This window comes from Stegodyphus dumicola, chromosome 8, assembly GCF_044657685.1.
Source record: "Stegodyphus dumicola isolate Sdum_Otavi_A_Nest chromosome 8, ASM4465768v1".
NCBI lineage: Eukaryota > Metazoa > Arthropoda > Arachnida > Araneae > Eresidae > Stegodyphus > Stegodyphus dumicola.
In genome coordinates, this window is record NC_140775.1 from 139,085,881 (window position 1) to 139,111,029 (window position 25,149).

General features: G+C 33.2%; 2 protein-coding genes across 2 annotated transcripts in view; one reads left to right on the forward strand and one right to left on the reverse strand.

Moving 5' to 3' along the window:
• The window catches only part of LOC118202104 (uncharacterized), a 58,576-nt gene extending 49,335 nt beyond the window's left edge, over nt 1-9,241 (reverse strand). Inside the window, exon 1 of the mRNA XM_085822499.1 lies at nt 8,999-9,241. Within this exon, the coding sequence (XP_085678625.1) occupies nt 8,999-9,073 (75 nt within the window). The 5' untranslated portion in view covers nt 9,074-9,241. The remainder of the gene's footprint in view (nt 1-8,998) is intronic.
• Nucleotides 9,242-9,649: 408 nt separating this feature from the next.
• Nucleotides 9,650-17,107, forward strand: LOC146995982 (selenocysteine lyase-like). The gene has a single exon (XM_085822498.1). The coding sequence runs from the start codon at nt 9,811-9,813 to the stop codon at nt 11,014-11,016; it is 1,206 nt and encodes a 401-aa protein (XP_085678624.1). The 5' UTR covers nt 9,650-9,810; the 3' UTR covers nt 11,017-17,107.
• Nucleotides 17,108-25,149: the final 8,042 nt, after the last annotated feature.

Below are 25,149 nucleotides of genomic sequence, written 5' to 3' on the forward strand. Positions count from 1 at the left end.
GAGACACAAAAAACACAATTTGAATTTCATCAATCAGACCAGTAAAATTAGAGATATTGAACTGTCCCATTTTATTTTTTCACAGTGTACATGGCAAACTATACATAAATTGAGAATTCATCTATGCAGCACAAAACAAACATAAGAAATTATCAGAAACAACACAAATGGCATAATGTCATGATAATCCAGTCAATATACTACAGTACAGCTGGACTTCATGGCTTAAGGAAAAAAAAAAAAAATCTAATCACAGTGTGGAATTAAATTAACATAACTTGACCACTAAGCACCTGAAAAACCTATCACAGCAAGAATTGGTGCAGTAACCTTCACTGTCTGGTTAATATTTTGAGAAGATCTGTGTTCTACTGTGAAAGTTTAATTGGATAAAGATATTTGGAACTATCGCAAACCACAGTACCCAATTTTCTATATGACCTACTGTTAGTCTACTTACATTCTGTGTGGTTCTAATATGATAGCATCTCATCATACTGGCCAGACAATTTAAAGCACAGGATCATTGGCTAAGCAGTTAATGTAAAATGGTTATTGAGGTCACCTGACCTAACCCAGATGGATATTATATGAAAGACAAGATGTATAGTTACTGTCTTATGATGTCAATAATGTAAATATTGGCTATTGATGAGTTACACCTTATATGCCAGTACTTAGCTGTAGCGGATTGGTAACAGCGTGCTCTTCTCTCACAAGTGTAGCATGTGAAACTGTAACTTGTAATGAGCCTGTATTTTCTATAAACAAATTTATGTTTTTATTATTCTGATGAACAGCATTTTTTCTTGCTACATGACTTGGTAGAGCTTGTTTACTGAAAGTGAATGATCATACCTTTTAAAATATTAAGGTCTCTTAGACATGGTATTGTTTGTAAACATGAAAAAAGTCATCAAATGGAGGAAAGTGGCAAGAATTTAATTCATGTTTAGTAATTATTTTAAGGTTAAGATAATTTTATATTAAAAAAAATAAAGAAACTGTTGTTTATAGCATAGCAAATTCTTTTGAAAGAATAAATATTTTGATATTTTAGATAGAATAAATATTTTGGTTTTGAAATATTTTGATAGAATAATATTTCAGTGAAGTGCATGTTATGTTCAAAGAGATATTTTTTTGGTAATGTGCCCAGAGCAACATAAAACAAATGATAACAATAAATATAAAAATAATTCAGTTTGTGAAAATAAGCCCCTTGAATCAACAAAGGAAAATGTATAATGTATTGATAATTACAATCCAAATTCATTTTCTAATCCTGATGGTTTTCTTCAGACACTCGCTGTAAAGTTAATAGGTAATGACACTGAGTGTCATGTTCATGTGTTAACTGAAACAGGATCTCAGAAGTCATATATTTTTAAGTTTTCAGCTTTAAATATGACTTAAAAACTAATTTAAGAAGAAACTGTACACCATTCTTTATTTGGAAATACAATGGGGAAAATATATTTCAGGGTACCTCTTGGCGAAAATTGTCGATTTTTGGCACCACCCCTGTTTATTAGCAATGGCCTCCCAAGTAAAATAGCACCTAAAACATAACGCAATAAAACATAAAAATTATAATCTCAATAAACTGCATTTTAAATCAAAATAAAACCAGAAAATAACATAATGGAAAAACATGTTATCTAATCTGTGCAGTACAAAAAGGAAATATCAAATTACTTTATTTAGAAATTTCTATATTTTCAAAGTGTAGCACACAGAATTCCTTAAAAAGATTCAAAAACTGTATACTGTCATTGCAACATAAATTCACAAAATCAAAAATATCATCCCTATTGTTGAACTGTTGGTGGCATTTCTTTCGAAAATCCCATTTTATTACACACCCCACATACCTTCCATAGAGCTTACATGAGCTCCGGTTTCCGAATCCTTAAAAGTGTCACTGCGTAATTTATTGATAGGTGAACGAAGCCATTTAAATCTTCATTTACACACAACTCAATGAATATTTTCTTTCCCATTCATTCCAAATCATATAGAAACTTCAGATTAATCTTACCACTGGCAGCCATTTTATGGTATACAACACAAAATAACCAACATCAAACACAGAAATAAGCTCTGAGAAATATTTTCCCAACAGTCAAATTCATAGCAGTCGTGCATTACAGCCAATGACTTCATATTAGGTTTTCCAAAACATTCGTCGCAAAATACTCAGGTTACCATAAATGAAACAACAACTTGGCGATAATCCAAAGGATACCCTAAAATATAGACTACCCAACAAATGAAACGAAACATAAATTTTACAAGATTTATTCATTATTATAATATTGATGGTAAATATCTACAATCTTGAAGCATTAGATCAAGAAATTATTTATGGTGTCATCTCTTGAATTAGCTATGGACCCTGTATTCGAGAGCTTGAAACTTCTAATATTATTACATGTGACATGAAAAAGGAGCCAAGTCCTACTGAAATATTAATTGGATCAGATGTTGCAGGAAAACTCTTTACAAGTGTAGGAAAAGAACTGTCGACCAAATGGAATAATGGCTAGTGACTCTGACTATCGTACTGAAGGGTCTGGAGTCGAATCCCAGAAAAAGCATGGCTTTTGTGAATGTATAATGTCTTTGAATCATGGGGGCACTGTAAATATATGGCAGCCAAAAGTCCTCTGAGACTAAGTGGATAAGGACTGGATACTATCCACCTTACAGTGGACTGGTGGTAAAGAAAGAGGGGTCTCAGACCCATTCCCCAAGATGCCCTTCCTAAAAATTGGGACGTAACTGGGCCAAATTGTACTGTCACTTATATCATGTCCAAGGCTATTGCCAATGACAGGTGTAGTCTTGTACTTCTTGTACAATGAATTTCTGAATTTTGTGGGATAGTTTGCATGTCAGACAAGCGCAATTGGTCACAACAACAGCACAATTAAAGAATTTAAAGAAAGTTTAATTTCCATTAAAACCAAATTAAGCTGGGACATTAATGGCAAAACTTCCTGGAAGTCAGAATAGAATAAACGTGAATATGACTTAAGTGCTTGCAACTGATATGAGCATTTCTAATTTATGGGATTTAGAAGTTACAGGTATTAGGGATCATATAGATTCTATACATGTTTTATTACATAAATAATATAAACATGTAATAAAATATTATTGGTAAAGGTATAGTTTAGGGTACCCCTTGGCGAAACTTGGAGGTACATGGATACCGATTTTGTGCAGTTCTTTGACTCGTTATTTTGGCTTGCGAAGCGGTGATTTTTGGGCCAAAAATCGTCGCTACACAAAGGCAAAATAACAAGACAAACAATTGCACAAACTTCGTATCCATGTACACATCGACTTATTTTCACTTAAAAAAAAAAAAAAAAACATCCGAATTGCACAAAAATAGCATTGCACACTCCTTTGACTTTATCCATGTATACGTTGACCCATTTTCACTTAAAAAAAAAAAAACCCGAATTGCACAAAAATGGCATTGCAGACTCTTTTAACTTTATCCATGTACACGTTGACCTATTTTCACTTAAAAAAAATTTCAAGAATTGCACAAACTTGCATTGCACACTGCCTTTACTTTGTCCATGTACACATCGATATATTTTCACGGTTGATCTTTACAATATGGTAACTGGTAGTTTGGCGACATTTTGGAGGCGATAAAGGTTACTACCTGGGACTTTGGTAATAATGTGAGCAGTACTCAGTTCCGATTACACATTATTTTGTGTAAGGGAAATGAGAGATCATGGGATATGTCATGTGATATTATTGGACGAATTACGGTTCTTTAATCGGAAAAGGGGGGAAATCGGGAAAAAATCTGGAAATTTTGTATTTGGCTTTATTCTGTGTTGTGTGAAACAGTGTTCGTGAATTTTTGGATCCCATGGCCGTAACTAAAGTGAATTCGAAATGGGTATTTATGTATGTATTAATTTAATGTATGTGCTCATTTATATTTTAAGTAGTATTTTTGAATTTAATTATATTAAATGATAGTTATTTTGTGAATTTTATGTTTGTAGGAATTTGGTATAAGTTTTAGTTGAAGTAAACGTGCATGGAAATAATTTAAATATCTGACACTAAGTATTTGTAATGGTTGCGGTATGAATTCGTTGGTGACGCGTATAATGTAATAGATGATTTAGAGGTAAAAGTTTTTGGATATTTTATATGTGGAAATGTTCATATTTGGAAAGGGTAAATACTTTTTCGTGATCAGGTAATTTCATATATTCTTTTTACCGGGTTTAAAGATTGAGAAAATTGTCATGTATTTTCGTGAAATTTTTCTAATTTATGAGAAAAAAGCAGTGTACATGGATATAATGAAGAGTGTGCGCAATGCCATTTTTGTGCAATTCTGGGATGTTTTTTTAAGTAAAAATAAGTCGACGTGTACATGGTTTAGTGATATTTTAATTAAATGATAGTTATTTTGTGAATTTTATGTTTGTAGGAATTTGGTACACGTTTAAGTTGAAGTAAACGTGCATGGAAATAATTTAATATTTGATACTAAGTATTTGTAATGCTTGCGGTATGAATTCGTTGGTGACGTGTATAATGTAATAGATGATTTAGAGGTAAAAGTTTCTGGATATTTTATTTATTTTATATGTGGAAATGTTCATATTTGGAAAGGGTAAATACTTTTTCGCGATCAAGTAATTTCATATATGTTCTTTTTACCGGGTTTAAAGATTGAGAAAATTGTCATGTATTTTCGTGAAATTTTTGTAATTTATGAGAAAAAAGCAGTGTACATGGATATAGTGAAGAGTGTGCGCAATGCCATTTTTGTGCAATTATGGGATGTTTTTTTAAGTATAAATAAGTCGGCGTGTACATGGTTTATGTGTATGTGTTATTTTGAAAAACGCGTAAGGAGTATGGTATTGTGCACTTTTTCCCAATTTTGCAGTGAATATTTGTCATGATTAAGCAGTTTTGTTAGATAAAATTTCTAGCATAAGTGTAATTCGGCTAGTAGATTGTTGGAAGAAGTGTTCAGTAGATAAAAAGAAAAGAAACATGTCTTTACTTCGTGAAGACAAAATGGCGGCGGGAAAAAAAAAATAGAGGGTTGCTGTAAGAGAGTTGGTCGCCAAATTTTCGCCAAAAAAACGCCAAGTTACCATAATGTAAAGATCAACCATTTTCACTTAAAAAGTCAAAGGAGCACCAAATTCTACAATATAGGCAAACAAAAAATACATAATCTCAATAAAACACATTTTGAACCAAACAATAAAATAACATAAAAAAAGAAAAACATGTTATACATTTAAGCACTACCAAAAGCAAATATTCACTTACCATGATTTTCGAGTTCGCTTCGTACACCCAGAGCCACATAAAAATCAAAATATCAATCAAACTCAAATGACTTTTTTCAAACCAGCTACTCTTTCTGATCGAACGCTTCACATAGTGACCATCTGAACCTTTCTTCCTACAAACCCATTCAAATCCATTTAAACGGTTTTAATACACACCACAAAAACACTTACAAAACATCCCATGATTCAAAATTTTCCAGAATCATGCACCCGATTACATCACAATAGGGTTTCCATAACATTCAACTACTCAGGCTACCACAAATGAAACAACAACTTGGCGATAAATCAAACAACTTCGCCATAATACAAGGGGTACCTTAAAGTCTAATCTACCCATATTATTAAACAGGTTTTACGTATTATTATCAAATTTTGGAAACAATATTTAAAAATGTGTTTTCCTAAAACTTGTAAAAATTATTAAGAAGCACAAAGTTTTTAAATAATTAGCTTTTTTTTACATTGGCAAGATATATTCTATTGTAATTCTAGTTCAAATAATTTTAAACAGTTTTTGGATGTTGTTAAGGAATTCTGTGTGCTATACAGAGGAAGACACAGAAATTTCTAAATAAGTCAGTATTTCTTTTTTGTGCTGCGCAGATTAGATAACATGTATTTCCATTTTTATTTTGTTTCCTTGTTTTATTTTCATTTAAAATACAGTTTATTGAGGTTATAATTTGTTTCATGGACCAATCTTTGGAATATGGTAACAGGTAGTTTGGCGAAACTTTGGTAAGGCGATAAATGTTACTAGCTAGGACTTTAGTAGTGTGCATGGATAAAGTCAAGAGCGTGCACAATGCCATTTTTGTGCAATTCTGGGATTTTTTTAAGTGAAAATAGGTCGACGGGTACATGGATGATACCGTGTATGTGCAATTCTTAAAAACGCGGCAAGCAGTTTGCGATTCTGCACTTTTTCCCAATTTTGCACCCAATCTTCATCATGATTAAGCATTTTTGTTCCCTAAAAGTTCTAGTATAAGTGTAATTCAGCTAGCAGATTGTTGGGAAAAATGTTGAGTAAAAAAAAACATGCCTTTACTTCGTGAAAACAAAACTAGCAGGTTGCTGTAGCAGGGTTGGTTGCCAAATTTTCGCCAAGTTACCATAATCCAAAGATTAAACATTTCATGTTTTATTGCATTATGTTTGGATGCCATTTTACTTCAGAGAGCATTGCATGTAAACAGGAATGGCGTCAAAAAAAACTTTTTTTTGGAGTCAAGGAGTAATTTGAAATATATTTTTTTCAAAAGTTCAATAATTTAACAATCACAACACACACTGAAAATAATTGAAATAAAATCATGAATTGTAGCAAGTTAACTGAGTTAATGTGAATTCTATGACAGATGTTGCAAGTGATATTAGACAATACTGAACTCTGTTCTTTATATAATAGAATTAATTCTCACTGCATATTTGTCATCATCATAAATAAAACATAGAGAATTACCACAAGGAAACTGGTTAGTACAGACAGTGTTGCCAGTTGCTAAAGAGAGTGGAATGACTACACTCGCTTAAAAATGAGGGATTCCCTGGTTCCATCACAGGTTGAATAATTAAAATTTCTGTGTCCATTTTAATTAGTCTAAACTGCAGGTGTGACAAAAATATGAAAAGAAATGGCTCAACTATTTAGTCCAGATTACAAGATATTATTATTTGTTGTGAAATTCTACTGCCCCTGCCATACTATGCCACTGTTTTAAAAAACTCCACATATCGAATGGATGGATTCCACACATCAAAAGCTGGAGAAAGATCTTTAAAACTACCAATAACTATTTGAAGAATGTTGAAAGAAGTTATGAATGACAAGAGTTCCAGAAGTCAAGCACTCTCTACTTAGATATTATCTTCCACATTGTCACGTTTTGAAGGAAAATAACGTAACTAATTTCAGACCAGTTTTTGATGCATCAGCAAAGGTTTTTTAAAGTTATTCACTGAATGATTGGAAACTATAATAAAACCTAATAGAATATATATGCTCTATATTGGTAAGATTTCAATATAGGAAAATGGGTGTCATATCAGACAAAAGAGGATTTTTGAAGCTTTGTGTAAATGAAAAAGGTAACAATTCCTCTATTTGTTGTGGTTTGAGACAGACAGAAATTAAAAAAAGTATCTTATATTTTGTTCGATATGGTACCTAGACATGTATCTTTACACATATGAAATTAAGTTAATTTAATTACCACTTCCTGTCATGGTGATTATTTGAAGCACATACAGAACAATATTTATTTATAAATTTATGGGCAAGGTCTTGCAGTCTATACATATGCATCCTGCACACTGAAAAAGTATGCCATACACGGTTAGACACTGAACTGGCTTTATATAAGAAGTGGAGATATAAGAATTAAATAAGAATATGACTGAGCTTGCTTTGATTTTATTTTCAGCTTCATATAGTATTCATAACAAGAGAGAATGTAGTACAGATAAACAGCTCAGTAAATGGTTGTATGATTATAAATAGCAATGGATATACTCTATGATATATGAATCATAAGGAACCAAACACTAAACATTGATCGCTCTTCTAATTCACCGAGATACTTTACTAGTTGGCAACATTTTCCTATTTCTGCCTTTTACACATGCCTAAAATTCTGCCTTTCTGATTAGCATCCAAATAGCAGAAAACCTGCTAATGGCATGCATTTGACATTTCAGCCTTTGATGGGCAGAACACAGAAGAAATCCGAAACATCCACAAGATTTCCAAATGAAAAAAAACCCATTTCCATCCATTGCTTTGTGCATTTTCAGCTCAAGAATGTGTGATATCAACAGCTTTAGATTAACATTATTTCCATAATTCAAGTGAGTAAAGTAATCTGCAGTTTACATGTTTGTCTCCCACCTTTTTCCGAGTGGAAAGTTTCTGTATCAACTAGTGTAATAATAGGAATAGTAAAAATAAATAAATTCACCAGCATATTTTGAGCAGAATTAACTCTTAGTTGCCTAGTCCTCCTTAGCCCAGCTGTAAGAATGTTGAGCGTTTTATGTAATTACATACTTTTCAACAGCTGGCCAAAATAAATAAACAAATTTTAACAGCATGTTTTCCAAGCTAAAAATATTTTTGGAAGTAGCATATTAAATTGCTTTGAATCAGCTTAATCTTACCACTGTGTGTGTAATGGATGGATGGTGTGTACATACAGAGAGGGAGAATTGTTCACATAAAAAAATCATGCAATTATGAAATAAACGGACGAATACAATAAGAGCTGTCAGTATCGTACTAGATTTGTTTCTAACAGCCAAATACTGCCTGTACAAATTTTCATCATCAGTTACTCCACATCTAAATAATAATTAAAAAATCAGAGAACATATCAAACACAAAACAGGGTATATTAAAAAATATTTTCGATAGCGCTTACCGTACCGTAAGTACAATTAAATTACGTAGCGGTCATATAATATTTACTCTTACGCACGTGATACTTGTAGCGATATATACAAGCTTCAAGCACAGCAAGCTACTAGAAATTTCATTAAAAGTTTAAACATCATTTAATGTACAAAAAATAATAAAGACAGCTGTTTAGCAATTATTAAAACTGTACAAAATACGTGAGAAAAGTATAGAAGACTACCTTTTCATTTTGGGGTTGGTATGCAGGATCATCAGCATTGCATGTATTAGTCATATTTTCATCATCTTGTTCCATTTTCTTTCAACTAAAATGACTAAGACGAACCTAAACGTATATAAAAATACGTAACCTAATGCTGCTCTAAATAAAGGAACGCAGCAAATCAACAGCCTCAGAAAATCATTAATTCAAAATAAACTACTAGTCTTCGGCAGACGATTCGCCAGATGACTTACTTTGCATGTACTTTTCGTCTTTTAGCCTCATGTATGACAATGAAAAACAATTTCTGCTGAAAGTATATATTTTCTAAATTTTTCGTTGTGTTCTGTAATTCTTAAAAATACCTAAAACAATTATCTTGGATCCTATCCTATATCAAGTTTTGATGGGAGCCTACTGATAAACTTTTTCAACTGAGTATTCTTAATTTTTCTCTGAAGATTCCTTGCTGTGCTCGTTGTATTGGTAAATTTTAGATGTTGACAAATGCCTTTAATTATCATATAAGCTTATATTTTGTCTGTAACAGAAAATAATATCTCATTAATGAAATAAGATCAAATTTAATATCCTTTGTAGAATTACTGGCTGTCTTTCCATTCCCTAATTTTGAACTAACATTACTGTTTAATCCTTAAAGTAAAAAGACTTAAAATTTCTACCGACTTTTGTTTTTATGCGGTGAGTGTCTACGAAATGAGATAAGAAGTATGTATTATTAGCCCGTCTGTTTTTATTTTAGTTTACAGTTAAGTGTCGTGTAAAAACTGAGAAATTATATTCAAATTGAGGTTTCTTTTAAATACAAAATGCCTGTTTATTTAGATTATAATGCTACGACGCCTGTTGATCCAGAAGTTCAAGAGACAATCTATAGAGAAATGCGAGAAAATTGGGGAAATCCAAGTAGCTCATATGATGTCGGAAAGAAGGCTAAAAATGTAATAGAGAATGCGAGATGTAAACTCGCTGAAATGATTGGATGTAAAGCTGATGAAATAATTTTTACTTCCGGTGGAACTGAGAGTAATAACATGGTTATCCACACAGCCATTCAGCATTTTAATTATGAAATAAATAATGGATTAAATAATAATTCTGATAATAAAAAACCGCATATTATAACTACAAATATCGAACATGATGCAATAAAATTACCTTTAGAAGTATTGTCGGCTGAAGGGAAAATTGATGTTACTTTTGTACAGGTATCCAAAAACACTGGTATCGTTGAAATCGATGATATTGTCAATGCGGTTCGACCAAATACTTGCCTCATAACAGTCATGCTAGCAAATAATGAAACAGGCATAATACAACCCATTTCATTAATAAGATCTCGTCTTAAATCTCTGAAACGCAACAAGAACCATAGTGCTTTACCTACAATTTTTTTACATACTGATGCTGCACAAGCAATAGGCAAAATAAATGTTGATGTATTTGAATTAGATGTTGATTATTTGACTATCGTAGGTCATAAATTTTATGGTCCACGTATTGGTGCATTATATTATAAGCATTCTGTGCCACTGTATCCAATGTTGTTTGGAGGTGGTCAGGAAAAAGGTTATAGACCAGGAACAGAGAATACCTGTATGATAGCAGGATTAGGTAAAGCTGCTGAATTAGTAACATCAAATATAAATAAATATATAGCACATATGACTTCAATATGTAACTATTTAGAATTGTCATTAGAAAATGCATTTCCTGGAAAGGTTGTTTTCAATGTCAAACCAGATATTATTAAGCTACCTAACACTCTAAGTGTTGCATTTAATTTTGATAAAATAACTGGAGAAAAGTTGTTATCCCACGCTGCAGGAATATGTGCTAGTACTGGTGCTGCTTGCCATGCTGGTGGAAAGTCAAGTATTCTTTTAGCATCTGGTGTACCTGATGAATTAATTTCAAAAAGCCTTCGTTTAAGTGTTGGTAGAGAGACATCTAAGATGGATATCGATAATGCTATTGAAACTCTAAAACAAGCCATAGAAAAATTTTCATCATGATCGTATTGTTATATATGAATGTATTGATCTGACTCAATGATCTGTAGATTTTGCATACATGATTATACATATATTTTATAAGCATTTTGTATGTAACATGAAGTTTAAGTTTCTGAAAATTTTTTAATAATTGAAAGATTGTTCTGTACTTTTCTATTAACTTTACCACACTAGCAGATTTCTTTTCATGTGGTGCAATCTCAAATTTCACACACCAATAAAAATTTTGTTATAGTAAACCTTGCAAAGAAAATTGCTCTATGTTTCGTAATTTAGTGCAGAAATGTTCTTGATTTAAAAAGCAGTGCAAAGCATAAGTAAATAAAATCTTTGAAACATATTTTCATGTCAACTGTTTGTTAAACAAAATTTGTTGCCAAACAGTGGGATTTAGTACCAGTCACAGATAAACCTGATATTACAATACATTAAAAAAGGTTTTTGCCTTTGTTTTATATAGCCCTGATTAATCTGTGATAAGCTGGTTTAACTTTTAATCATGTAACTAAATAAAGAGCAATCTGTATCTTTCAAACTTCTGCTGGTACGACTGGTGCAAGTTTGAACTTATATTTAATTTTTTTTTATATGCTGTATTTGTAGCTTTTGTTCTTTACTATGTTGAAGATCTGATTCAATGATAAAAGATAATCAATTCCACGAAACATTTGTCAGAATGATTGACGCAAATTTCGCAAGGTCTTCGCCAACTTTCATGGTCAATGGAAGAATACATAAGTGCCACCATTAATTTTAAATAAAAGCTTTGAACTTCAAAGCAGTGATGTGAATACTGGAGACTGATCGTTGATTTATGTACTATAGGTTTAGGTTGTTCCGTTTTAGTAATGTACGTTTCTTGAAATAAATTGTTACCTCCTTGTAGCAGTAGTAAATGACTGACATTGCTAGAAATATAGGCTAATCTTTGGAATATGGTAACAGGTAGTTTGGCGACATTTTGGTAAGGCGATAAAGGTTACTAGCTAGGACTTTAGCAGTGTACATGGATAAAGTCAAGAGTGTGCGCAATGCCATTTTTGTGCAATTCTGGGATGCTTTTTTAAGTGAAAATAGGTCGACGTGTACATGGATACCGTGTATGTGCTATTCTTAAAAATGCGGCAAGCAGTGGGCGATTCTGCACTTTCTCCCAATTTCGCACCTAATCTTTGTCATGATTAAGCACTTTTGTTCCATAAAAGTTCTAGCATAAGCGTAATTCGGCTAGCAGAATGTTGGAAAAAAATGTTAAGTAAAAAAAAAAAAAAAAAAAACATGCCTTTACTTTGTGGAAACCAAATGGCATCCTAAACAAAACTAGCAGGGTTAGTCGGCAAATTTTCGCCAAAAAATCGCAAAGTTACCATAGTCCAAAGATTAACCGAAATATAATTTAGTTTATTCAAACTTATTTCGTACTTGCTTTTTTATGATCCATGTGTAATTTTCAATACTGCATGCCCACTGAACACTTTTTCAAGATATATAATTTCACAGAGAATACTTTCATAGAGATGCGATTCTTAGTCCTAGTAGTCTTAGTAGATAAAATTAGTATCTGTACTTTTCCGTTTTGCCGGCGCAAGCGATAAAGTCGCCAATAATGGTACAACCGATGCCAAACGGAATATTCTCGCTGGTAACCTTTTACGCTTCATTTTCAAAACAAGTCGCAGCTTTTTCTTATCAGATTGATTGTTTCTTTCAATAGTGGCATATAATTACATAGAATTTTTATCAGATAGTTCAGTTTTATGTCTAAGGCCATTTTCGGTAATTAAGTCAATCAGGATGCAATCACAGTGCTTACCCGAAGCCGAAAATATAGAAAATGTAAGTCAAGGGTTAAATTCATCAATTCTAATGAGAATGCATTAGCGAAGTAAAGCACTGCAGCTTTACATAATTTCTGAGTAAGCTATTCGTACGCATTGAAATATTTCTTGCATTTAAACTTGTGTTCCAAATTAAGATTTAACTTGAAATTAATGTAGATAATTACTACGAGCATTAGATTTTTGTAGAGTAGTTTAAGTGAGATGAGATCGCTTGGGGTCACGTGATATGAACCGGCGAATCAAGCTGTTGAACCATGAAAGCATAGTAAATTCTTAAATTAATGTCTCTTTACAAATTTACTGTCTTTATTTATTGGCTTTTTATAAAATTTTAAGCGATATTAAAATGTTTATGCCTTCAAAAAAAGAATTCTTAGAACTAACATTTTTTTAAATATTTTTTATGTGTATACTGTATGTTGTCGCCAATAAAGTCTGCTTGGCGAGATTTGCACCGGCCAAACGGAAAAGTACCTTAGTATCTAACAATTGAAGTGTAGACTAGAAGAGAAACACGCTAATGTGACAATAAAAATCGTAAAAACTAACTTGTATTTAGCATAAGTATAATGAAACACTCAATCGATTTCGAGGGCAGCTAAAGGTCCCTCCTCATCAGGAGAAAGAAGAAAATAAAGGAGAAGGAGTCCCAGAAACACGTGGTTCTTATCAGCACTGCACGTGGTTATAAATGGATTTTTAATCAGAGTTGCACTGGCCGCCTACTTTTACTGAGCCAGGCTATCTGATCAAGCATAAAGGACAAGAAAAATTAGCGAAGTTAAAATAGGGAGCGAGGGGCAAATGCACCTTAAATCTGAACTTCAAAAATGATTTTTGGCATGATTACATGTTGTATGGCAACCCTGTTGACTTTGAAAAATCTTTTGCTGGAGTGGCTTAATTGCTCGTTGGTTCATGCCATGCGTGTTTTGAAATGGCTTATGTTGCAATGATAGACGTGGTGGCAAAGTTTCAGTCACTATTTTAGATGGTGTGGAAAGTAAATTTAGTATTAAAAGGTACGATGTTGGAGTTGTTAACAAGTCTTATGTTCACAGGTGTGTTTATGAGGATTGAAGTGTATTTTTGGAATTTCTGTGGGACTTTTAAAACGGAGTCCAAAATGCAGAGCTGCTATGAGAACTCAGACGAAGAAGGGCATTTTTGATGGTTCTTGTGTGGATTTGCAGTTAAATGGTTGCTAGTAAAGTATGTGGCTGTCAGCAGAGTTTAACATTTGGATTATGGTTTTTGTGTAGTATGTTAACTTTGGAGGAAGTTTTTATCATTACTTTCGAAATTTTGAATCTCAGAAAGACATGTGATGTAGCAAAAACCTGGGACTTTTGTTCAGAGACGTTGTGTGACTGGTGAAATTTTATTCAGGAAGGTATTATGGTAAATGCATTTTATTTTGTAGAATGTTATGTTCATTGTTTTTTTACTATGAATTTCTGTTGCGATTGTTATTTTTTAATTGTTTGTAATTTAGTTTAAGTTTATTTGATTGATTTGTGTGCAATGCCTAGATTGTGCAGTTTGTAGATTTTTTTTTAACTTTAAACAGAATGCTGTGTACATGGTATTCTTTGAAATTTATTGTTGTTATGTTAATTTATTGAAGCGAGGTGTGCGTAGTTCGTAGATTCCTTCGCTGCCTAAAATGTGCAATTCGTAGATGTTTCCTCCAAAGTTAAAAAAAAAAAAACGTGTACATGCTGTGTACATGGATTCTTGTCAAATATTTTTGGTTAGAAGCTTTATGTTTTTGCTATCTAAATTTTTTTTGTTTCGGATTTTTAGCTTAAATTGTGTCTTACGTTTTTGGAGACATTTTAGGCTTAAAATTTGAAATGTAGACAAAAAATTTAGGTAGTAATATGGTGGCAAGGATGGCGAGAAATTTGGCGACTTGAGGGTGCATGTAAGAGTAGTTACCAAAACCTTTTCAATGTTAATATTTAAGACTTTTATGTGAATGGGAACAAGGTATTAGATTTTAGCTAAAATTGATGAACTAAATGTGATACTTTGCTTGAAGTTTTGAACAAATATTTTATGATATGTAATGTACTCTCGATTATCCGGTTTGCGGGTTGTCCATGTGTAGCAGTGCCTACACACACGCACAGTCAATATTTTGCACTAAAGTGTGTAAAAAACAAATATGTGCAGGTGCGAGCATGCTTTAAAAACTGCTGAATTGCATCTTTAGGATTAGTTTCAATAGTTACCTTGTACAGTTCATTCTTGAAGTGCATGTTTGAAGGCATTATTTTGGTTAATCACTGAGATTTTTTTGTTTCATATGCATTTTCGTGCATATTTTGTTGCTTTTCTTTTAAAAATTGTTTTAAAATTTTCAAACAGAAAAATAAATAAATAACAAACTATAAAAGCAGAGTAGAAGAGGCAGAGAGTGATACTCAAAAAACATTTGAAAATGATACTGGAAATTACATTAGTCCCAAGGCAGCAATAACTTTTATTGAAACACTTTGGATTTCACAACCAAAGGGAACTCAAATACAGTGATAAAAAGCATTTTGAAAAATGTGTAGGGAAATTTGAGAAATATTTAAATGTTCAAACAAGCAATTTTTTTTTATAAAGAAATGCATACAGTATTTATAAAAATTGATAGTTTGGATTATCAATGTTTTTCAATTATCAGTGACTTGCTTCCCCAGAATTAGCCCCGATAATCGAGAGTGCACTATAATCCAAAATGTAACAAGTTTTGTTGAAGCACTGGAGAACAGCAAGAATCATGATTTGCTGATATGTAAATATCACAGGATATACATGCAGATCAAAATAAATTTAGATTTGTTGTTACTGTAGAAATAATATAGAAGAAATTAAATTATGGTATTTGTCTTGAAGTATTTTAAATATGAACACTTAGTTTTCTGTAATTAAAATCCAGTTAAATTATATGTTATTCAACTGTTTAATAAAATCAAAATTTTAATTAAAAAATAAAGGGATAAACATTTACTAATTATTTTGGTATAAATTTAGAAAAATCAATTTTTACACATGGCCAGTAATAAATATAATCCAGAATTTCATAGTAAAGTATAATCCAAAATTTCATATTACACATATTTTTTTTTCCATCGAGAAGAACAAATTAGATCTTGTTTCGAAACAATAAAACATAAGTAATACTTTACTTAAAGCACATTTGTATTTAAAACATGAAATATGCTGGGCACATCAAATTTTTCAAGTTTATTAGTAAAAATATATACAGGTATTATAAAAGCTGTATAGGAAGACATGAAAAAAAAGGTATAAAAATTTATTTTGAATCAAAACTGCAGATTGCCAAAAAAGAGTATTTAACATAAAATAGTATTAAGGAGTTAATTAAAACTTAAAAGATATGATAGTTTTTCAGCCTGTTATCTAATTTGGAACTAATTGGTAAGAAGAGCTATTTTCTTGGAGAAAAATAATGCCTTCTTTTCTTGATGCAGTAGCAAATTTTTTTAATCATTATTAAAGTCAACCATAACATTTAAACTCTAAATTAACAATTACTTCAGTTTTGTTGAAGAAATAATTGTTTTTGTAATTAATTAAATGAATTTTTTTAAACAAGTGGGAAGAGGGGGAAATGTTATACATATCAGTATTAGAGGGGAGAGTTAAATTGTACTGATCTTATTTGCTAACATTTGTTCTATTACAAGATTGTGTGTTATTTGCTAGAGTTAACAGAAAAGTACTGTTTGTCCTTTTTCAAGATTCCATAATAGTGTGTGTTTATCCTTTCGATTTCTGTTATGTTTGATTAATTTTCTCCATATCTGTCTTAAGTTTACCTTTATGAGTATAATGCTGCTTGAATAATAATGCTTATTTAAAGTCTATATTGCAGTAAAAATTAAAAGCCTACCCAGTGATATTAAAATCAGTCTTCTAATAAGATATCATAGATTCTAATAAACAATTTTTAGCTCTGTGTTGTGGAGTAAAGGAACAGACTGAGAGATGGAACTGCAATCTAAGAGAATTTTTTTCTGGTGTCTGAACTAAAAGAATCAGCATGTTGTCTTGTACATTTTTTTATTTTTATTCAGGTTGTAAGCCTCTTTTTAAAAAAATTCTGATTTTATATTATCTTTTCTTGCAATGTTTATTATTATTATTTTGATCAAAAGTTAAAAAAGGTGCTTTTATTATGAACTACATGCTTGTTTGTATTTATCACATATTAAATTATTGTTGTTACTGAACTTCTCTACTATAAATGATTACCCATCATCATTCTGTTTCCATTAATTTCCATTTGGTAAGATAATATTTATAACATTAAAGAAAAACAAAGTATTTTAAATTTTAAGCTAATACATATAGAAAATGATAAAAAATCTCATGACTGGATAAAAGTGGCCATGCCATTGAGGAGGTTAATTCAGCTTTCTCCAGTACGATAATGCAATTATCGTATTGAATAACAACATTATTCACCAATTAGAAAGTTGCATACCTATGTATATAGGTAGCGTAGAAAACTTGCATATGTATGTATATATAGAGAGAGGATTATATAGATAACTTGTGTATATATGTATATAGTTGAACTTCAGTTATCAAGTTATTTTGATTGTTTATATACTTGTCTTAAATGTATATAGGGTGAACTTTTCATTGTCACTATCTTTCCAAGATTGAAACTGAGGAGTATTTTGAGAAACATTTGTATTAAACTTCTTCTTCTGAAGGGAAAAAAAGTGAATTATGTAAAAAAAGGAAGGGGAAAAAAAAAAAAAAATCTGAAATTATGGGTAGTCATTTTATACAGGCTTTTTTGTATAGATGAGTAGTCTCGAAAATAATTACAGTACATAATTCACTTTTTAAAAAATTAATAATTTATAAGAGTTAGCTTAAAATACTTGTCTTAGAGAGGATTAACTTATTAGAAACGCTTAATGACATTTCAAAGAGAAAAAGCCTTAGAATTTTTTTTTGTGTGTGTAACTGGACATTATTAATATATAACTATCCATTTATATATTTACTGTTAAGCAACTGATGAAACCTTAATACAAAATTCGTAGCAAGTTTTAGAAATTTTGTCCCCTTATTTATTTATTTATTTTTTAATCAATGGCGGGTCATCAGCTGACTTCTGGTGGCCACTACTAAGGCCAGAAGTGGTGATCACTTTATTATGGAGGCATCTATTAGGTGGGCTGCCTTTGTCTCTTATGAAAGGACGGATAGTTACAACGATGCCTTGTCCGGGATTCGAACCCGGGCCGTTTGGCTCCCCAAACCACTATACCGTCCGGGCGGCTTATTTGATTATTGATTTATTATATAATAGATTCTAATTGCTCAGTCTTTATGATTCTGTACATAAGATTGGATAAGTAATTGGCTGAAGTAAGGTTGCATTACATATAAATATTCTTTTAACATTTGTATGTTTACTACAAAACGTTAATAACTGTTTATATATTCCTCAGGCTGCCAAGATATTTTCAGCACTTCTGGATTTTCGAAATTGCTGGAAAACATACACAGTTACAGTTACGTAGTGATCGGACCAAAATGTCGGCGACTTCTAGAGATTTTTCGTCAAATATGGCGACAAAAATTTGTCACCAGACCGTCGCTGGCTTGCCTCGAGATAGCCATTTACCTCAATGTTAAATGGACTTGCTACTGTGAGCTTGTTTTTCTGCAGAGGTTTCGACCTCTTTAAACCTTTCATGTTGCATTATGCAAGGGATACTAAAATTTACTTATAACTTCACAAATTATTTACATATATACAAAATTCACAACATTGCACTTTCCAAAAATCTGCACAACCCGGATATTCCCATTCCCCGAATAGGAAGCTATATTTGCAAGTAAGGAAAAATCAATGAATACTAAATGCAATACTAAAATAATAATTTCATTCAGCAAATCAGATACCAAATAAAGAAATTAATGCATGAATTTGCAAATTTATATTCGTATAGGACCATGGTCTTCGTATACTATTTATATTATGCACACTTAAGGGACTGCGTCCTATGGGCATAGTACGGGGCTAGTCTGTGGTAATGAACAACTCTAGGCTCAGAATTTGATGATTTACGGATCTGAAATATGACGCTGTTCAGCCTGTTTAGGACTGTAGTCTAAGTGCTTTTCCTCGAATCGGATTTCATAACCACACCTTGTCACCTTCGATGTCCTGTATCTGCTATCACTTTTATTATCCCGCATATTTTTTTTTTTTTTTTTCTTTCTTTTTGTGTTTTACGAAGTTTTTTTAATACTACTGATGTATGATAGTAGTTTCTGAACTGTTTCGCAATAAACAAACTCATAACGCTCTTTTTCCTTTAAAGAGAGTTGGTACCCGTTTAATCCCTTCACGGTTAAGCACCAGTTAACAGCAAATTTCCCTTCGATAAGCTGAAATATGGTAAATATAGAATAGAGTTGATTCTTGATTTAACAATGATATCACTATTAATATTTCGGTTTCACGATGATGCAAAAGAGCTACTTATTCAGTAAAAATCTCACTGAGAATTCAGAACTTACATCATTTTCCAGGAAAGTAGCATGCGCTATATAGCTCTTATAGCAAAGAAGCCGAAAGGGTAAATATAAGAAACTTCTACGTGTTACAGAGAAAATATGTAAATTAAAACACTCATTGTTAGGTGGTGCGTAAACCATCATTCGATACCGAGATACGTAATACAACGCCCTAGAAAATATTGTTGTTCATTATACTAATGATGCAAATGGTTACAAAAAAGAGGGGAAAAGATATCAGCAATGCGTATTATAATAAATTACATAAATAGATTTATTACAAGTAAAATTAATCAAATGTTAAGACACAAGAACACGCCGAATAAATACTAATTCAGAAGTCAAACAACAAAAATCAGCGTTATACCTACAAAATTTTCACAGGACTAGTTTCGATGGCTTTACCGAACCATCATCTTCAGCTGCAAAACCGCAAATGAACAAGATAGGAAATAATGTTTAGATAAGATAAGAAAGCCTGGACAAGAATAAGCAAGTGGCGCCATCTGTTGGCGAAACCAGAACTAAAACATAATTTCTCTAAAAGCCGAAGGCAAATTTGGATTGGAATTAGCATCGTTAACTAGAACAGAAAGATTTTTATGAATGTGAAATGCCTCTAGAAAATCCAGTTCTCCAATGGAAGATGTTTTTTGAATAATTTTGGCAGCAGAAAAATTGAAAGTGTGATTTTCGGACCAACAATGTTGAGCAACAGAAGACTTCTGTGTTTCCTTTTTTCTAACATATGCCTCATGTTCTTTGACGCGAAATTTTAAGGTTCTCTTAGTTTGGCCAATGTAAATTAAACCGCACTGGCAAGGAATCCTATAAATACCCCAGGAATTCATATCCGGAATGGGGTCCTTGAGTATAGAAGTTGGAATTTTATTGATGGAAGAATAAACAACCCGAAAGTTAAATTTCTGCAAAATATGTGCAACTTTATAGCTAATTGATGGAAAGAAGGGAATGACAACAGAATTTTTATAATCTCCTAAAATAAGAGTGTGGCTTTTAGTGTGTTGAGATGAGAATTTTTTAACTGCTTGATTAATAATGTTGGGTGAAAAAAAAAAGCTTTCAAGTTCAGTAAAGTTTCAGATTCACAGAAAGAAATGATTAGGCATCTTATCGCTCATAATGTGAAATTCAATAATAAACCTTTGAAACCAAATCTAACTGCGAGAGAAAGAGCTACAATGCGCGAAATTCATTCTAACCCGGATATTATCATTTCAAAGGCCGACAAAGGTGGCCAGATAGTCGTCATGGATAAGAACACTTACATCGATGGTGTCACTAAACTCTTAAACGAAGGACCATATAATCCAATCCCTAAAGATCCTTCACCTTCGGACTTATCCAAAATAAAAACTGCGATCAAATCTTCGCAAATCGTTTCAAGCAACTTAAAACATTCGCTTATCCCATCTATTGCGAATTGTGCCAGATTATATGCTCTTCCCAAAATTCATAAAAGTGGTATTCCTTTCTGCCCTATTGTATCAAATTTAGGAGCCCACCAGCGTCCGAGTGGTAAAGTCGCTGAACGCTGGTAGTTCGGTCTGAGGTTCGAATCCCGCGAACGGGCTGGCTGCATGGGTGTTTTCGTGGTTTTCCCCATGTGTAACGTGTATAGGAGCCAGTTTCCCTTAGAAAGTCCTCCACGAAGGCATCCCTCCCCTTAGGCAGATAGCCCTAGTGTGCTTTGCCATAATAAAATACACCACCACACCACGTATCAAATTTAGGTACTGCCTCGTATCCTTTAGGTCAATATTTAGTTTCTAGATTTTCCACTCTATTAGCCAATAACATTTACACCATAGAAAATTCAATAGAGTTTGTAAAAAAGGTTAAAAACATTTCTCCTAGTAATTTACTCATGGTTTCTTTTGATGTAAAATCATTATTCACCAATGTCCCAGTGGAGGGTGCATTAAGATGTCTAGAAACCAGACTTCGCGAATTTCATTTCTATTGCATCGAAATTGATGAGCTAATTTCTCTCACTCAACTCTGTTTGAAACAAACACATTTTGTTTTCCAAAATAAATATTACAAGCAAACTGAGGGATTAGCCATGGGAAGCCCCCTCAGTCCCATCCTGGCTGATATCGACATGCATTATTATGAATCAAAATTGTTTGAAACTTTTGTGTGCACCTTTTGTAGATAAAAATAACCACTTTGGAATTGAAATTAATTTTCAACCTTTTTATTTCGACATTTCAGTTATTTATAATCTTCGATGATTTGATAATTCTGATCTGAACTGAAGAGCAATCGCTGTCACACAAACGTAGAAATAGACAAAGTGAAATTTCTTCAATGCAGTCACCACAGAAAACATGCAGTTTCCAACATTTTAAAAAACATAAAAATCCTTGTTAGGGGATTGTTAACATTATTTTTACGATTAATCCGCAGATCTAGAAAAGAACTGAAAGAACTGTTTTTTAAAGTAAAATTTTCTAAGATGACACAAATTCAAGTTACTTTAGCACTTCTTTATCTAGTACAGACGATGTTATTGGTTAAACATGGCTAGGCAGAGTTTGAGAGTTTAGAAAGTTCTTTATCAAGTGGCTTATTACTTATTTTGCTGGATTTACTGGTAAGACCTCATTGGAGGAATTCAAAAAATTATCCATTTTGAAAAAAAAAAAAAAAAAGGGGGGGGGATTACATGCTTAAAATTTTCGAGGTAAAGCCACAACTAGTTTTAATTGATTGAAATAAAATGGTAATAAAAAGTAATCCATATTGCATAAGTTGAAATAATCTGATTTTCATGATTCAACATGTACGGCATAGGTGTCTGATCGATCTGTTCATTCTGACGGCAGGCCCACCAGCGGCCGAGCGGTAAAGTCGCTGAACACTGGTAGTTCGGTCCGAGGTTCGAATCCCGCGAACGGGCTGGCTTCATGGGTGTTTTCGTGGTTTTCTCCATGTGTAACGTGTATACGAGCCAGTTTCCCTTAGAAAGTCCTCCACGAAGGCATCTCTCCCCTTAGGCAGATAGCCCTAGTGTGCTTTGCCATAATTAAATACACCACCACACCATTCCGATGGCAATAAAGTTTTGCGAATATCAGAAACACTCATACTCTGCATCAAAATTAAACGTGACCGAAACTTAAAATTTCTGGAATGCGACTCCGAATCCTGAAAAATTTTGAACCTTTCAAACAAAAACATTAAGAAAAAGAAGGAGAAAAAAGCTTTTACTATTGAAAGATTCAATAAAGCATATTTGAAATACACTCATGTCCATAAATTAAGGATAATGTAAAATCAGGCAAAGGAAGAGTTAGAAGCAAAACAAATTTGACTTATTTATAAAGCTTATTTATTAAACAAAAGGTAAAGAGCAAAAAACAATGCTATATGTTTATTAAAAAAATTAGCGATTTTTTCTCCCTGCAGCAAATTAAAAAAAAATATATTTACAAAAAACCAATATTACATAGTTGGTATGATTGTTAATACATTGTATGTCTCCCAGACGATGCAATACAGTCCGTACAACGCCTAGGCATACTGAGTATCAAATTATCGATCTGATCTTGGGGAATATTACACCACTCAAAAAGCAATGCTCTCCGAAGTTCCGGTAGACATGTAGGAGGAGGTTGACGGGCTGCAACTCGTCGGCCAAGCATGTCCCACACGTGCTCCACTGGATTCAAGTCCGGTGAGAATGTTGGCCAGTCCATACGGGAGATATCCTCCGATTAAAGGCATTCGCTTACGATGTTTGCACGGTGAGGACGGGCGTTGTCATCCATAAACACAAATTGTGCGCCCATGGCGCCCCGAAACAAACATACATGTTGTTCCAGAATGACGTCCCGATAGATTTGGCTTGTCATGGTTCCAATTTGAACATGCAGGTCAGTTCTGGAACCCAGAATAATTCCACCCCAAACGAGCACTCCTGCATCACCGTAACGGTGTCGTTCAATGATGTTTCCTTGGTGGTAACAGGTACCTGGAGCTCTCCATATGAAATTCCGGCGAGAATCAGACTGCAAGCTAAACCTGGACTCGTCGGAAAACATCACACAAGCCCACTGTTGCGGTGTCCACAATGCAAGCTCTCCACTCCAGGCTAACCGCAGGCGACAGTCAGTTGCAGTAAGTGGAACGCATCTGACAGGTCTACGAGCATATAGACCAATCTGCCCTAAGTGTCTGTACACGGTCTACCTTGAAATTGTCGTACCAGTGGCTGAAGAGAGCTGACGAGGCAGGTCTGAGGCTGTGCTCCGCCTGTTTCTTTTGGCAGTAACTGCCAAATACCGGTCCCCATTCGGCGTTGTAACTCTAGGGCGACCTGTGCTGTAACGTCTACTCACATTACCATCATCTTGGAATCGTTGCCAAAGCTTGGAGATGACACTTTGGGCAATTCCAAGTTCGTCTGATACTTCCAGTTGGGTACGCCCCCATTCCAGACGGCCGATAATTATATCACGTAAAAAATCATCCAAATGCTTCCTTTGTGTCATAATTATTCGGTTATTGCACTGAAATGCTTATAAAGCGCCATCGAACAATTTTACTTCTTTGCCTGTATTCCTCATATATCACTCTCTCACACTCTCGTCATTGTGACGTACCATCGGTGTCATCTGGTTACTTCCTGAAATTTGCATATGATTCTTGAAGATGTGTGTAGTGATTTTACAGGTGATATATTTATTTTAGAGTTTGATTTCCGCGTGACTCGGAATTATCCTTAATTTATGGACATGAGTGTATACATCTAATGAAAACAGATTTACGAATGCAGTTTTTAAAAATACACTTATATTTATTAAGGAGATACAAAAGAGATGAAAAATTCTTAAAATTCTGAATTTCACCGGTGATACTGGTACAATGAATCAAAATACTGAATACCAGTACAATGAATCAAATCTAGGTGAACAGCATTGTTGTACAGTTCTGTTATTTTTTTCATGTGTAACATGAATACGAAGAGTTAACCTTAAAATTTCTTCATGAAGGACCCTTCAGCAGATAACCTTCGTATATGCTTTATCATAATCCAAACAGGAATACAAAGTCTTGAATCTTGAGATCTATTTTCTCAATAAAATTTGGCAACAAAATATTTTCACTTTTCACACCATTATGGCTTTGGAGATTCGAGTGCCCAAAGTAATAGCTAAATATATGAGCAGAATGAAGAAATCAGATATTTACGAGTAAATTAGAGCGTATGGATAGAGCCCACCAGCGGCTGAGCGGTAACGTCGCTGAACACTGGTAGCTCGGTCCGAGGTTTGAATACCGCGAACGGGTTGGTTGCATGGGTGTTTTCGTGGTTTTCCCCATGTGTAACGTGTATACGAGTTTACGTATATAACATATATTACGTGTATAACGAGTTAGTTTCCCTTAAAAAGTCCTCCGCGAAGGCATCCCTTCCTTAAGGCAGATAGCTTTCTAGTGCTTTGCCGTAATCTAATAAACCAAACCAAACCACTGTGTATGGATAACTTGAAAAACAAATTAAAAACCGTGATTTCATCTTTCGGCCCCTATACGAGTTGTGAGAGTAGAATAACCCCAAATGATTATATAATTCTGAAATTGGCGATGCAATTTTAAATGACGGCTTTTCTGGAACCTCCGGTACCAAATCGGCAGCAATAATGAAAATCGTGTTTGGAGAGACGCTATCGTGCAATTGTGTCTGAAGACAATGGCA

What these genes read in the sequence shown, in the direction of transcription:
- LOC146995982 (XM_085822498.1), top strand. Translation starts at nt 9,811, where the DNA reads ATGCCTGTTTATTTAGATTATAATGCTACGACGCCTGTTGATCCAGAA.